Consider the following 17046-nt stretch of genomic DNA (forward strand, 5'->3'; position numbering starts at 1 on the left):
TGGCAACAGGGATCTTTCTTTCAAGGCAGCCCACCAGCTCTCTGTGGTGTTACTGCAAAAGGAGACGAGGAGATAGGACCCGTAAGAAACACAACAAAAGGGCTGGTTTCTCTGGAAACATGGCTCTAGAAGATAAGTTGGGCCGCAGTTAAAAGAACAGGGGGAGCGGAGGGGAACAAGAGAAGTGTCAAAACATTTGGATGACTGGGACATTTATCCATAGTGTCAGGGAGAGGAACCGAGGAGCCCATTGCCAAATGCCTATTGCTCCATTGCTGCCGATCTGGCTAAGAGGCTGCAAGTGAGCACAGAGACACCAGAAATGTTTTTAATGGTGGGGTTTAAAATTGATAGGCTGATTGTTTTTAATTTTGTTTGATTGCATGTGGAGGAAAATTAGGTTCCCCAGATATTATCACTGAAACATCACTGAAACAGTGTGTTGCAGTCTTCTTTGGAGGTTTTTAAACAGAGGCTGGATGGCTAGCTGTTGGGTGTCCTTTGATTCTGCATTCCTGCATGGCAGAATGGGGTTGGACTGCATGGCCCTTGGAGTCTCTTCCAGTTTTATTATTCTATGAGAAAAGCCATCCTGTTCTGTAGTTACAAGACTGTAAGCTGGACTTAGGATCTTGCAACTACTGGGTATTCACATTTAGTTAATGACTAAACGTGATCCCCTCCCAAAACAAAACTTCCTTGTCAGCCTGTTGTGTTTCTATTTCAGCATGTTTTAAACATGCTTTCAAAACTGTTTTATCCTATCCTTTTACACCAGAATTGTACATGCCTATAACTTTGAACCTAAAGAGAAACAATGAACAAAAGTTCTGGAGAGTATTATTTAGTTAGTGCAGCAAGAATATCCTTAGCAAGGAAATGGAAGGATGACAATACACCCCTTATAGATGACTGGATTCAGAAAATTCATGAAATGGGAGAAATGAATACTCTAGCTAGAAGCAAGTAGGTCACCCAGGTCATGTCCATATGGCCCAGGATACTCTGGGAGCAGCCTGGAGTATCCTGGCCCTTGGGTTGCCCCAATCTCCCCTCCATACCTGGGGCCCTCCATTCTTCTGTTCACATGCATGTCCCAATATGCCGCCATGCACAGAGATGCTCACTCTCAACTCAGAACCTAGTCAGTGCTATCACTAGTGGTATCACTAGGGTCCAAAGCAGTGGTGTCACTAGGGTTTGTGTCACACAGTGCGGGAACTCATGGTGTCATTCCCCCCTCCTCCCATTTCGCACCATACAGAATCCTTAGTAATGCTTTTTGGCACTTATGTCACTCATAAATCGTAATTCCCATATACCACTGAATGCAATGCTAATATTTGTGATGTAAGCAACTAGCAAAATTAAAAGTGTATCTTCAAATTACAATTTCATATGTACAACCTAAAAGTATTTATATATACATAGTGAATATTTGGCTAAAATGTGATGTTTTTAAAGAACATTTTAAAAGAATTAAAAAATCAAAATTTTCAAAAAATTAATGTTTTGAAAATAAAATTTTGAAATTTGAAATTTTAATTTTAAAACATTCTGGGGTCTCTCCTTTCTCCTCCCACTGAGCTTCATCCTACTCCCACCATCTCTTAAAGAATTTTAAAGGGAAGCAGATGAATGTCACAGCCCATTTCTGCAAAAAGGTACCGGTAGGTATTTGAGAAGCAGTGGTGACAAAGATCCCTTAAGGTGTCACCTGGTGTGGGCCGAACACCCCCCCCCCGCACCCCCTAGTGATGCCACTGCACCCAGTGTCGATTACATGAGTGGGTGCCTCAGTCTGACCTCAGCGTGAACAAGTTGCCCCCATCACCGCACTGGGCAGCACACCAGGATGCGTTTTAAATAACCACAGTTTCAGAACAGAGGGCTCTAGATTTTCCAGGAAGATCCAGAGCAAAGGGTATTTCAATCCATGTGTGGCATAGTGGTTTGAGTGTTGGACTACAACTCTGGAGACCAGCATTTGATTCCCAGCTCTGCCATGAAACCCACAGAGGAAGGCAAGGGCAAACCTCCTGTGAACAAATCTTGCCAGGAAAACCCTGTGATAGGGGTGCCATAAGTCGGAAATGACTTGAAGGCACACAACAGCAACAACAAAAGGGTGCCCTGAGTTTGGCACAGAACAGGCCAAATGTTGTCCATACTGTTCACACCAGACTTGGGGATTGGATCCCGCATAATCCAAACTCTCTTTCGAGAAGATGGGGTGGCCATTTTATTTGGGCCCTATACCTTATCCTATTCCCTTAATTCAGTGATAAGTAAAAAAAAAACCAATCCCCTCATTTCATCTTGCGCTGGAAACAGTCCCTTTAGCTAAGATTTCTCTCTTAATTTCCAAACAGGAAAATATGTTTCCAAACAGGAAAATATGTTTTCTCTCGAGAAGCTGTGAGCAACTCCACTTGGTACTTAACGCATAAAGCTTAATGTCGTCACCGGGAACCATTCCAAGTTCTTTTTTGGAAACTTCAGGGCCTGAGACAATCTTGAAATGGCAACTCAAGGTCCAGCAGTTGTTAAAAGCCGCAAATTGGCCATCCTAACCCCAGGGCTTGCTTTCACTTTTCTTTTCAATGCACCCAGTTATATTGCTGGGAAAACTTCTTCCCACGCTGTGGGAGAAGCAGGAGGGGAAAGATTTACACCATTGACTGGAGATTAATTTAAAATGATCATGGGGTGCCTAGAGACCAGTCTCACCCACCCCTCCTTCTCCATGGGTGACTCTCGTTCCTTCAGCCGTACATGGACAAGGCCCTAAGGCACCTGTTGGCTTGCCTCCACATCCTCCCAAAATTCTTGATATCTCATTTCCACAATTGACAAGAACAAAATTGCCGAAGAAGAGGTATGCATCCTTTTCTCTCTTTTTTCCCCCCTTCACCTCCTTATTAGCTCCTAATTCAAGTTCCCACTGAGTACGAGCCACTGGTTATCCCCTTAGCTTGGTTGCTTGATTTGGCTTTCCTTTCTCTGTCCAAGTTCCCCACTGTTAGTTGATAGCATTAATAATATGAGCAGCAGGACATTGTAGACATTTGAGGCCCGACCGGCCAGAATTGTTCTCGAGTGGCATCAGGTCTTTTCTGTAAATTACTCGGTGACCTAGGATTTCGGCAGGTTACCACTATAACTCAAGCACCTCAGTTTATTAAGTATATACCTCCCACTGCCTCAATGTTTAGTGATCTATTTTGACATTAAGAGAAGACTGTTTCAACCATGGAGGAAAGAAGATGCAGGGCACATCCCAAAAGTTGTGGCTTCTAAGGGTGCCAAGCATTATATTTGAACATGAGCATTATACATGAACTCAAGAGATGCTGTGTTACATAGAAATGGCTCCATTTGATTCGAAAGTGAAGGACCGACTTGTGCTGGTTGTGGGGCTTTGAGAAGTTATATGTATGGACTACCACTCCCAGAGTTCCCCATGGGAATGGCTGGGGGCTTCTGTGAGTTGTATCCAATTTGTCAGCTGTTTCCACATTTAGATGTTTGGTAATGCAGTGACTATAAGTGCATCTCCACTGTAGAAATGTTTTAATTGTTGCAAGTTGCCTTGATTCCCAAACTGGGACTCCTCATGAATAACTTTTGCCATCTTGGCCACGTTCTGCTGTTATTCAGCTACATGTGTCCCAGTTTTTATCTATGAAATGTTGGAGGGCATAAAAATAATGCCTAACTTGTCAGGGATGATGGGAGTTGTGGCTCTTCACCTGGCCTGGAACTCACCACCTGGTTGTGCACCACGCTGACCAGTTTTGGCCAGTTGTTATATCTTTGCAAGAGTTGCAGAGAACAAGCTGAAGACCCCGACAAACTCTCCAAGCCTTCTCACTCTTGCTTCCACAGAAGTCTTCACCCTTCTTCACCAGGGTCCTGCTGGTCCTTGTAGCTTCACCCAAGACGCCAGACAACTCAGTAGTCTTATATAAAAGATCTACTTTATTCTACTATATACACAGCTCCAAACAACACTCAACTCCTCACTCTCCACTCCACTCTACAATCCACTACTATCCACTCTACTACCCACACAACAATCCACTACTACCCACAACTACAACCCACAATTAATGATTTCATCATCTTAGCCTTGACCACTTAACAATTGTCAGGTGTGTCCAATTATCCACTTTGCAATTCTTGTCCTTGGCATTCAGGACTTGTTAATTGTCTTACCATTCACACCTGTGTGGTTCTCCATTGGCTTCTGCTGAGTCACTCTGACTCTCACATACTAGTTTTTATTTCTCTTACTGTATGTCCCATGTTGCTTTTTCCTTAACATAACTATTTTAGGGTACCAGAGTTTCTCCAACTGGTAAATAAATGTTAATGAGAGCCCACAAGCTGAATGCTCCAGCCACTATCATCTGCTGAAGATGTAAATCTTCAACTATACTTCATCTTCATATGTGGAGAATAATTATGGTAGTCTTCTCCACTACTGTGGAAGAAAAAAATAATATTCTTCAGAAGAGGGAAAACAAGATGATAAATGATCTGGGTACCAAACTCTATGATGAATGGTGTAGGGAGTTAGATACATTGATCCTGGTGAAGATTCAGAGGTGATATAGTCATCCTCATTTTGGGGGGATATTAACGGGATAAATTCCCAATCTCTTTCATGTGATAAATGCCATAGACCAAATTAATAATAATAATAAATAATAATAAAAGTTTTATTTTTATACCGCCCTTCTTACAATCAGGGCGGTGTACAGCATATCAAACAATCACAAATTACAAATACAATAAAAGTGCAATTAAAACCCACATTAAAACCCACTCTGGCCAGCTTGCCACTGCTGTCAGAGGGGGGGGAGACTAGTTGGAACTTGTGTCAGGGAATGCTAACTGAAACAGGAAGGTCTTTAATTCCTTCCTGAACTGGGCCAGGGAGGTGGCCGAGCGGAGATCTATGGGCAGCGTATTCCAGAGGGTCGGGGCCGAGATGGTAAACGTCCTCCTCAATGTGGAGGCTAATCTTGCCCCTGGGACCCTCAATAGTTGCTGCCCAGATGTTCTGAGGGAGCGGGGCAGATTGTATGGGGAGAGACGGTCCTCTAGGTATCCTGGGCCCAAGCCATGTAGGGCTTTATAGGTTATAACCAACACCTTGTATTGCGCCCGGAAGCGAATAGGCAGCCAATGCAGATCTTTAAGTACAGGTGTTATATGGCTGGCCCTGGATGTACCAGTGACCAGTCTGGCTGCCATATTCTGTACCATTTGTAGCTTCCGGGTATGGTACAAGGGTTGCCCCATGTAGAGCGCATTGCAGAAGTCCAATCAAGAGGTTACCAGAGCATGTACTACCGTTTCAAGGTCCCTCTGGCCCAGGTATGGGCGCAGCTGGCGGATAAGCCAAAGCTGATAAACTCCATAGACCAAATTAATATTCTGTGGCTCAAGGGTTCTGTTCTGTGAAAAATTATAATACAGGTTCATTGACCTCACAGGATCATTGTAAGAGGCTTAGAAATTGTTCCACCTAAAACAGTCGCATTGAATTGTGCAATTTACATACGTGTCAGCTCACCATTCACCAATTGAGCCAATATGTCCACTTATGTTACAGGAACTGGAATTTTAGGGTTTACATTTCTATACCACTTAATAGTGAATTCAGCACTCTCTAAGCAAGTTTACAATATATTAGCCAACTGTTCCCAACAAGCTGGGTACTCCCATCCAATTCCTAACCAGGGCTGACACTGCTTAAAACATAGACGTGTAAATCATGTCACATGTGCAGGGCTAAAAAGTCACCATTGTGCAATGGAAGTATTCTTCTGACTGAATATAGAGTTCCACAGACAGCATGTTCATTATGTGTCTTGTGTTTGGAAGTTGTGCATTGCATGTTGCAATTGTGCATCCTATGTTGTGCATTGCAGTAGTGCATCCTATATTGTGCATAGTGGTGGCTCTTTGTGGTTGTGAATCTTATACTGTGAGAGACAAGATGGTGTAAGTGGTTTAAGCCTCGAACTAGGATTCAGGCCAGGGTTCAAATTCCCATTTGGTCATAGAAACCCAATAGAAACCTTGGGCAAGTCACACTTCCTCAGTCTCAGCAAGAGTCAAAAGGCAAACCTTCTTGGAACAAACCCTGCCAAGAAAATCCCTTTATAAATTCACCTTAGGGTCACCATGAGTCAGAAACAACTTGCAAGGTACACAATAACAATCTTATACTGTGCATCTTATGCTTTGCACTGCAGTTGCACATTGTGCTGTAGACAATAGCATCTAGTCATTGACAGGTATTGCCCAATGTGCTGCTATTCTGCATGGCGTTTGTCTAACACTCATGTAGTGTCTCCCTGTGTGTGGATATTAACACTATGCTGAGGAGGTGTTGGGTTGCAGCCTATATGTAAAAGATTTTGAATTTTTTAAAACCTTAACCACTATTACTTCCCAGGAAGAAAAATCACCCAAAAACCTGCCTGGTGCTGCTGTGGTCCTCTTGAAATAAAAGGGGGCACTATGAAATATCCTGAGTTGTTGAGGAAATACAAAACAAATGCTTATCTCAAGTATTCAGTTCCAGGTTGTTGTTTTAAAAATTCTTTTCAGAGTGCTCACACTCCTTTCTCGCCTTTTTGTAAAAGAGAGAAGTAAGGTATTAAAAGCAATTTTTTTCCAAAAAATAAAATAAAGCTGCAAGCTACGTCTCCTTCTGTAAGCATTTACTCCCGGGAAGAAAGAAGGATTGCTTTCCAGAGCATTGTCCACCCACATTAGAGAAAGGATTAACCCCTGATACATTCAGCTATTCTAACAGATTTCCTTTAAGCCTTCAATACCCCCCTCTCACATTCACTTGGCTAATCACATTAGTTTTGTCATTAAAAGACACCACCATTCCCTTTATGGCAAATATCTAAACCGCTTACACCACCCAAAGGGGTCGCATATATTAGGAAAACAAGACAAACGGAAGGGATTTGCCAGCCTCCAGCTCAATGTTTTGGTGCCTCCCTCCTTTTATATACTCAGGAGATGGAACCGAGAGAGATTATTTATTATTATTATTATTACTTTGCAAATGGAAGTAGGAGGTGGGGAGCCACAGAAACTGGGGAACAGCTTTTCCTTCAGCATTGTGAACCCCTGAGAAGACGGGTAGAAGATGATGGAGATGGTCTGATGGTTACACAGAAAGGGCCATGCTATCCAGAGTCCAATTGTGCCCCCTTCAGGCTACATCTTGAATGAAATTAGAATTCTAACCCATAGCTGTGCTGAATCTGGAAAATCAGTATACAAAGGGATCTTGCAGCACCTTTGAGACTAACTGAAAGAAAGAAGCTGGTAGCATCAGCTTTCATAGGCTTGAGCTACAAGTTTGCTGTCTTTTAGACTTGAGGAACCAAAGTTGAAAACCTTAAAGGGTAGAGACAGTTTCACAGCCAGGGAGCTGGTGTACTTTTTACGACTAACTTTTAAAGTATATTTTTAGCCTCCCATTTTGCCCGTGGTGCAAATGTCCCATGTGGAACAATTGTTGTTGTTACTGTGTGCCTTCAAGTCATTTCCTATTTATGGCGACTCTATTGAGGAACAAACTGCTAACTCCTCTGAGGCTGAGAGTGTGTGACTTGCCCAGTGGGCTTCATGGCTGAGCTGGGAATTGAATCCTAGTCTCCAGAGTCAGAATCCAACACTTAAACCACTATGTCATGCTGGCTCTCAATATTAAAGAGAGCTGTTAGAAGCTCAGGACATCTTCCTTTTTGAAAGTCTTGTGCTATCAATCAGCTAATACAGAGAGGAGCAACGTATCATCCCACAGTTGCTCCTGAACTGCAACTCACAACATATCTTATCATTAAATATACAGGTTAGGACCAATAGGAGTCAGAGTCTAACAACACTGACAGGGTGCACATATCTCTTTGCAGGCTTAGGACTAGTCTATATTTGTAGGCTTCGAGCTTGTGTACACAATTCTGTTCAAACAGAATGTGATCCTTCCATATACAGTTAGGAGGAATCTGAGCTTTTTACTCCCCCTCCCCCCCCCAAAAAAAACCTCAACCTCAGCTGAAAAAGAATTTGCAGTTTTTACTGGAGTATCTACAAGGATACATATTATCAAACATGCGTCCATGTTCGCATGGATTTGCATGTCTGCACATTTTTGGCAGAAGGAAGGCAAATAGATGTGAATTAGGTACCTGTCACAGGGTTTTCTTGGCAATATTTCTTCAGTGAAGGTTTGCCATTGCCTTCTCAAGGCTGAGAGCATGTGACTTGCCCAAGGTTTCATGGTCCATCTGAGAATCAAACCTTGGTCTCCATAGTCCAATGCTCAGATTACTATGCCACTGGCTCTCATATGTGGGATTTAAAGCTAGGGGTAGGGAAGGCTCATTCAACATGATCTATGCAAAGCGTCTTCACTTTAATAGAACTTATCAGCATAATGTGATAGGAAATCAAGAAATATCTTCATAGGCCATATCCTACAGGTTGGTCTTCCACATTCTACTAACATATAAAATAGGGAACTAATGGCCCTCCAGATGTTGGACTAAAAATCTCATCATCCCCTAGGCAGCATAGCCAATGGGGACGGTTTCTGCTTCTTATCAGATTTAGTCAGTAATTCCCGGTATTCACTTCTCTTGTTTTCAATTCAAAAATTCAAGTCAATTTCAAAATAAGGGTTCTTGATCAACATCTAGAGGCCACACATTCCTATCTTTGGTGTAATAGGACAAAACCTCTGACCTCTAAAAAGTAAAAGACCAGTTCAGAGAATAGTCATGGGCCTGCCGTTTCATGCGATAGCCCTTTTGACTTCTGAGATGACTTGTGACATTGAAAAGTTTACTATGTTATGTTACAGTACTGTCTCTTATATTTTGAATGTACACCATGCTGAAATGCAGAAAATGTGCATTCCTGTGTAAAGTGAGTTAAATAAATATTCAGGAAAAATATAATATGAAATGCTAACTATTGTTGGTGGGGGGGGGGGAATAAAAACAACTCTTTTCCCCCTTTCAGGGTGACAACGCATTCTTTGGATAGTTGCACATATTTCTGTTTAAGTGTTCTATAGGAACCACTTGTTGTTCTAGCAAGGAATCCTAAGTTGATCTATAAAGGACTATACCATAAATCCTTGGCGCTTTGTTATAGGTAGGTATATTTGCTAAGGCAAGAGGGCACTCATATTTATGACAATGAATGTACCTTGAAAATTAAGCTACATAGAGAAAATAATACCCAGGGGAAAGTTGTAAAAAGCCACACCGAGTGTCTTTCATAGTTAAAACAGAAAGCTAGTTTAGTTGTTTTCCATATGGTTTTACTTTTGAGTAGGGGTGGGAATTCAGTGGCCCTGCAGAAATTGTTGGTATGCAATCTGGACATTTCTCACTTTGGTTATATTTGCTAAAGCTGCTGAACATTCGACATTTGGAGGGCCATCTTCCCACACCTCCATTTTTGTCTGACTTCCACATCAGCCAAAATAAATCAGATTGATGAGTCTATGGAACATGCCTCCCAGCAAGTTTACATTGGATTGCAGGCTATGCGTTGGTAATGTCTTCTTATCAAAAGAAATTAATCTCTTTCTTAATAATAATAATAATAATAATAATAATTTTTATTTATATCCCGCCTTTCCAATTGCATGATCAAGGCGGCTTACAAGACAGGAAACAATAAAATACAGGTAAAACATCACAATATAAAAAGTTTAAAAACATCATTACTAGGGGTAGGAACGGGAATCTATACAAATCACAATTCACTAGGGGCAAGAAAGAGACAATATATTGCACTAATCCGGGGTCGAAAAACAGAGAACAAGGAGCAGAGAAAAAACATTATTACCTAAGATGAAAAAGCCAACTGGAATAGATGCGTTTTTAATTGTTTCTTAAAAGAAACTAAAGATGCAGAGGAACGGAGCTCTGCAGGGAGCTTATTCGACAATGAGGGGGCGACCATAGTGAAAGCCCTCTGTGAGGTCCTCACCAAATGGGATTTAGGGACCTCTAACAAATTGGTCCCAGATGTTCTTGGTTGGTAGTAGCTCCTAATTCAGCAGCATAGCTATGAAACTGGGATGTTTTTATTCCCTTATATAGTCAGTCCTCTGTATGCATGAATTCAATCATCCATGGCTTGAAAATATTAAAACATATAAATTCCAAAAAAGCAAACCTTGCTTTTGCCATTTTATATAAGAGGGACCATTTTACTATCCCATTGTATGTAATGGGACTTCAGCATCCGCGGATTTGGGTATCTATAAGGAGTCCTGGAACCAAGCCCCAGCAGATACCAAGGGCCCACTGTACAACAAAATCCCAGATCTACAAAATGGTGATAACTTTTATTGGGCCAACTAAAAAGCACAATAGAAATCATGCAAGCTTTTGGAGCTCCCTGGGCTGCTTCATCAAAGAAAAGTGACAATGTTAAGCCACAGCCCTACACTTCCTTCAGATGTCACTTCTGTTGTCATTTAGGATGGTCTAGACAGAGAGATATTGAGGCAAGAAGAGGCCGCTCTCCTTCTTGGCCAAGTAAGGATGGGAACAAAGGACAGTAAATAATAGGCAATAAAATTTCAAATCTATTGGCAATAGCAAAGTAACTGCCATTGAGATCCAGACTAACTCTGCCCTGTGCAGGGCTGACAGTCCCTTTTCTAAGGCAGAGAACATTGAATATCTCAAGAAGTCTGTACTGTTACATCTGGGAAAACATTTTGGTATTATATATGTTTATGTTTGTGTGTGTATATGCTTTATGTGTATATTTGTTTTAAATTCTGCTTTTAACTGTTTTTTATTGATGCAGTTGTTGCAATTGTATATTGCACTCTGCTTGTCACCTGCTTTGATCTATTGGAAAAGCGGGTTAGAAATAAATAATTATTATTATATTATTATTATATGTGAAACTTGAAAAGCTTGTTGTTTGTGTGCTTTCAAGTCATTTCCAAATTATGGCAACCTTATCACAGGGTTTTCTTGGCAAGATTTATTAAGAGGGGGGTCGTCTTTTGCCTTCCTTGAAGGGTGAGATGGTGACTTGTCCAAAGTCATTGCATCAGAGCAACCAGGAGGTCAGTTTTGAACAATACTGCTAACACTTATGAACCAAGAATAGCATATGTTTATTGTGGTATGACTGGGCCATACAAATATGATTATACAGTAATTGCAAAGTATAACAAGTCACCAAAAGGGCAATCCAAATAAATGTCCATAACAAAGTCAATTCACAGTTTATAAAACCAGAATACTGAAGATAAAGGATATGAAGTGTAGAGTCCTTTAACTTATGAGGAACTTGAGGTTTGGAGATAATAGGATTGGAAGATCTTGAAGATGACCATGAAGAACATAAAATTGAAATTTATGGCATCAAGGAACTGAAGAGACGGCTATTTCCAGAAGTCTTTACAACTGTTTCAAAAGATCTTCATTAGTCCATGGGTTTCTATGGTCAAGTGGAGATTCAAACCCTGCTCTCCAGGGTCCTAGTCCAATGCCCAAACCACTAAACCATGCTGGCTCTCTTCAAAAGCTTACATGGTGCATTTTGCACTTTTTAAATGTATCAATTTTGTTGTATTTTGTATTTTGCTGCATGGCTAACCCAGCTACCCCTGAATATATTTGCTCCCATAGGTGTCACTTGACACTTTGAACAGAATCCCATTTTGCCATTTTAGTGGTCATTCTCTTTGAAGAAATCCACTTGGAGTTCTTCACAATGCTTTTATTCACGCCATCTTAAATAATTTTGGGTTGTCATCAATATTGGCCACCTCAGAACTCCTCCCTAACTCCGTATCATTGAGGAACTAAAAGCACTGTCTCAATACAGATTCCTGAGGATCCCTCAGTGCCTGCATCTCTCTCTGGCGAGAACTGCCCACTTATTCCTATTGTGTGCTACTTGCATTTTGAGTTTTCAATCCATAACAGGACTTTTCTTATTCTGAGGCTAAATTTGCTTAGGACCCATTGGTGTGGGACTTATTAAACACTTTAGAAATCCAAGGAGACAATGTCTACTGGTTCACCTATCCATCTGTTTATTGACCCCTCAGAGGTGATATTTCAGATGCTGCTCCACTGCATCTTTGGAAGGCTTCATGGTCTCCTACCTTTCAATTCAAGCTCTGAACCTAGGACCTTCTGCAAGCAAACAATGGACCTTTTGCTTTTAGTTTCTTTAACAATTGAAGTAACGAGTCTTTGATCCACCATTAAAAATTCCATCCAGCATAACCAATCAGAAGGAATTATGGGATATATAGTCCAAAACTTCCGAAGGGCTCAAAGTTTCTCCTTACGCTACAGCTCCTTGGCAGAATTTCGGAGGATGCTGGTTTCATTTTGTGTGCTTTATTTTTTGAAAAAGGATTACTGTGGGAGATATGCTCTCTTGGATTTTAGTTCTGGGAAAGACCTGAGTACGAAACCTTGCAAAAAATTTGACACAGAAGATAATATGGCTAGATAGACTACTGGGTACATACGTCAAGGAAAAGCTACTTCATAAGTTCTTACTGAGGAATCCAAGGAAACCTAGCTCTCCAAACACTAGGGGTGCATCTACACTGTAGAAATAATCCAATGTGACACAGCTTTAACTGCCAAGGCTCCATCCGACAGAATTCTGGGATCTGTAATTTTGTGAGGCACCAGCACTCTTTGGCAGAGGCAGCTAAACACCTTGTAAAACTACAAATCCCAGGGTTCCATAGGATGGAGGTACAGCATTTAAAGGGTTGTCAAACAGGTGTTTTTTTTTACAGTGCACCCTAGGAGATGTAAATACAAAGAAAAAGTGTACTATAAAGCATAGGCAAAAAGCAATTCCTTTCCTTGAATTGCTTAACAGTGCATATTCACTTTTCACTTGATTCAGAAAACTGCAAAGTACAGGAGGATGGATATATGATGTTTTATTTGGTGTTGTTCATGGAATGGCTTGATGCCATGGAATTCTGGGATTTGTAGGCTTGTGTCATACAGTAAACCCTGCATAGCCACAAATTCTTCACCCATGGATTCAAGCATCCACAGCTATATATATATATATATATATCTTGATTTTGTCATTTAATATAAGGAGCACCATTTTACTATGCCACTATATAGGGTGATTTAATGGTGCAAAACCAAGTAAGAACAGCTTTACTTTTGTTCCATTCTTTTTTAATCACCCTGTATTTAATGGGTCTAATGTGGTATGGTCCAAACCAAAGGCACTCTTGTTGCTGTTCTGTGGGAAAATAAAGCTTTCAACTGCTCTCATTATGTGGTATCTGATCACGTACGCTTCTTTTTTGCTGGATTGTACTTTATGGAACAGTGAATGAATTTGCCTCAAGGTGGAAGTTTCCAGAGTGTAGGAACTATATAAATTGTTTCATTTCTGTGTAGAGCACAGATGGGAAAGTAATTTGATAATGCAAATCCTGCCCTTCAAAACACATAGATAAGCCACATGCTCACCCACAATTGCAGAGATAGTCTTTACAAATAAATGAGGGGAATGGGTTTCTCCTTGGTCAGTAGCAAATCAAGATTTTTTCAGAGGGAAAAATGACCAAAGGAAGATTCCAAGACCAGTAAGAACCAGCACAACGTTTAGTTATCTAGCAGCTGAGAGGTAATTGAAAGTTTACCTGGACATTCACTTCTTGATTTTTCTTTTGTTCCCATACTGTTTTAGCAAAAATATTTCATTCTCTTCAAAGAGGTACAAGCCAAACTTTGCAGGAACAACTTTTCCTATGGTGCGTACAATAATAACACGGATACAGTTAGTTATCTATTATCTACACAGTGCAACTGTATCCATAAGGCCAATGGCCACAAGTTTCACTTACTAATGTTTGAAAAAGTATGCTCTCTCTAGGCATTTCCTCGGTCCTTCAGGATGATTTTATGGTATGCTTCTGGTGGATGTTGACCATAGAGTTGTGCTGGAGGATCTAAAAATGCCTAGAGAGGTGTTTCTCTCTAAGGCCAACTTGCATCAGAAATAATTCATTTCAATATGGTTCACTATTATCTGCAGTTTTGTGTTTCCACAGTAAGTCCTAGAACATATCCCCCATGGATACGTGGACCATACTGTACTCAAAAAAGTTTGTTATATTGCCAATGGAGGACTCTTAACTCTTTATCTGTGGAGGCAGGGGCTCACATTTTCAACTGCCTGCTAGCTCCTCTTGCAATATTTCCTCCAGAACTCCTCCTCTTTCCTGATATCAGGTAGGATTGTAGACTGAGGAGGAAGATGGATTAACTACTATGGGAGAAAGTTGACTAAGTACCCTGCAAGTGCCCACCTCAGGAGTGGGCAACTGTGGGAGGCTGTGCAGAGGACACATCAGACTCCTAGGAGACCTGGAGGGGTTTGTACCCCTCACGGTCACCCCTCAGCAAAAATTTAAAAAATGCCATTTTTAGGACTTTTTCCAAAACAGAAAAACCAGTTTACTTCTAGTTTTTTAAAAGGTCTTTTCTGGATCCAAAAATGGTCCAGGAAGGCTCCAAAATGTGTCAAAAATGCCCCCATGTCTTCAGAGAGCATTTGGACCAAAAATGTGATTCATGGTGGCTCCTGAAGGTTGCAAAAACTACCCTGGGGTGCAAGAAGCCTACATCCCACATTCACAGGAAACGGCAACTAGGAAGTTGAGGTTCACATTTGTCATACAGTGCCAAGATGTGACATCTACTGCTGCCTGAGCCTTTAGTTGAGGTAAAGTCTGGAGGCAAAGTAAAACCTGTTTCCTAGAGAAGGAAAAGAACTGGAGATGCTCCATCCCAAATAAAGAGGGCAAATTCAAATGGCTTCAATTTTTGGCAAAATAAGAGTTCACAGTTTCTGTGCCTTCTGTTCCCTTAAATGCTGGATATTTGCTTGTCCCCTGCCCATGCAATATGGCTGTGTTATAACCACCTATAGAGTTGAGTTGAGGTATGTAAGTTGAGGCTGAATCAGTCCAAAGAGCCATCTGGTGATTTATCCCCTTTTGAATGCTGATCAGTCAAATGCCTTCATGACCCATTCTGAAGGAAACATTATTTTGTCCCCATGTTGAACCCCTCAAGAACAAGCATTCAGAGGACATCTCAACCATTCAGTTAACATGGTGGCTAACCTCTCAACAACTAGATGTTGCTGGACTCCCAACTCCCATCAGACCATGGGAGTTGTAGTCTCACAATATCTGTAGGACTACAGGGCTTATCTCCACCCACCAGCTTAAAGCCACAGGTAGATTTACCCCTTTAATTTTTTTTAATCTCCTTTTAAAGCCACTAATATTGTGGCCCCCACTATATCCTATTGCAATGAATTCTTTTAAAGTAAGCTATGTACACATGCAGGCCAGGGGGAAGATACTTGTCTCCCTGTTCCCCCCTAAAAATATGTTGCAGTCCCCATGCTCAACTAGAAAATGCCCACTGGATGCTTGTACAAAGATACAGTAATGCAAGTGCCCCCCCAGTGCATTGGGATGGCTTAGATCTGCCACTTCAGAAAGTCCTTCATACAATCAGATGGGTCAAACAGGCCTTGAGAGAGAAAGAGAAAAAGAGATATCGAGAATGTTGATGATTACATCCCATGTCATCACCAGTGGAAAAAAAAAACAATTACAAACATCCCATGGTCTCTAATCATTTGTGGTGCTTGTTATATCTTCTGTGCTTTTGTAGCCACAGCCTCATGTAGTGAACTTCCAAGAGGCGAGCTTGCAGCACAGAAACAGGATCAAAAGGAGAATTGGAGCGAAGGTCCAAGTGATGCGCACCTTCTGGGATCATGATAGCAACTAGAGTGTCTGTGATGTTCTTTGTTACTCCACCTCCGGACCAGGGGTCAAGCCCACCATTGCTGGAAGGAAATGAACATAACCATCAGTCATCTTTGGAAAACCACTAGAAGTGCCAGCACTGTGGCCATGCCAGAGATGGAGGGTCCTACTTCCAGGTACCTAAACATTAGGAAGAATGTCTTGTCTGTAAGAGCTACCTGACAGTGAGATAGACTGCCTTGGGGTTGGACTAGATTATCTTTGAGACCCCTTCCAACTCTGTTATTCCTATGCATGCAAGGATGGGACACAATAGCTCTGTTCCTAGTAAGCTATGTTAAGTGAACAGAGAGACTCAATTGTTCTAGCACCTGTTGTTTAGTGGTAGATACAGGCTTTTCATGCAAAAAGTCCAGGTTCACTCCCCTGTATCTCCTGTTACAAGACAGTGAACACAGTGAACACTGTGTTCACTCCTGTTAGAAGAGAAGATTAAGAGGTGATATGATAGCCCTGTTTAAATGCTTGAAGGGATGTCATATTGAGGAGGGAGCTAACTTGTTTTCTGCTGCTCTAGAGACTAGGACCTGGAGCAATGGATGCAAGCTACAGGAAAAGAGATTCCACCTCAACATTAGGAGGAACTTCCTGACAGTAAGGGCTGTCCGACAGTGGAACACACTCCCTCGGAGTGTAGTGGAGTCTCCTTCCTTAGAGGTCTTTAAACAGAGGCTAGATGGCCATCTGTCGGGGATGCTTTGATTTAGATTTCCTGCATGACAGGGGGTTGGACTGGATGGCCCAAAGCCTCCTTCCATTTGGGCCAAGTGATGGCTTCAAGGAGAAAGGCACTCACAACCCACATGATTGTGGGTTGCTTTTCTGTAGCATTCAGGGAATTAATGCAAGAAAGGAGGAGGGAGGTTATGCATGTAAATCTAGGCGGGGCAACTCCCCAGAGGGCAGGAGCTAATTTTCATCTTTACGAATCCCACTGAGGTCCTTCTAGTATGTCCAGGCATACCAGAGGTGATATCATGTCACTTCCAGGTAACATTTTCAGCAGTTTTTTGGTGTTGGGGAGGGGCATCTGGGATGGTGAACAAGCTAAATCACCACTTTAGAAGGTAGCTTGGAGCATCTGAGGCCACTTGGAAAAATAATCCCAAACT

General features: G+C 41.6%; 1 protein-coding gene across 1 annotated transcript in view; it reads right to left on the reverse strand.

Moving 5' to 3' along the window:
- Positions 1-14819: 14819 nt before the first annotated feature.
- Positions 14820-17046, reverse strand: part of LOC121926469 (prolylcarboxypeptidase) — a 58572-nt gene continuing 56345 nt past the window's right edge. The window contains exon 9 of the mRNA XM_042459484.1: positions 14820-15954. Within this exon, the coding sequence (XP_042315418.1) occupies positions 15738-15954 (217 nt within the window). The 3' untranslated portion in view covers positions 14820-15737. The remainder of the gene's footprint in view (positions 15955-17046) is intronic.

This window comes from Sceloporus undulatus, chromosome 3 (genome assembly GCF_019175285.1).
Source record: "Sceloporus undulatus isolate JIND9_A2432 ecotype Alabama chromosome 3, SceUnd_v1.1, whole genome shotgun sequence".
NCBI lineage: Eukaryota > Metazoa > Chordata > Lepidosauria > Squamata > Phrynosomatidae > Sceloporus > Sceloporus undulatus.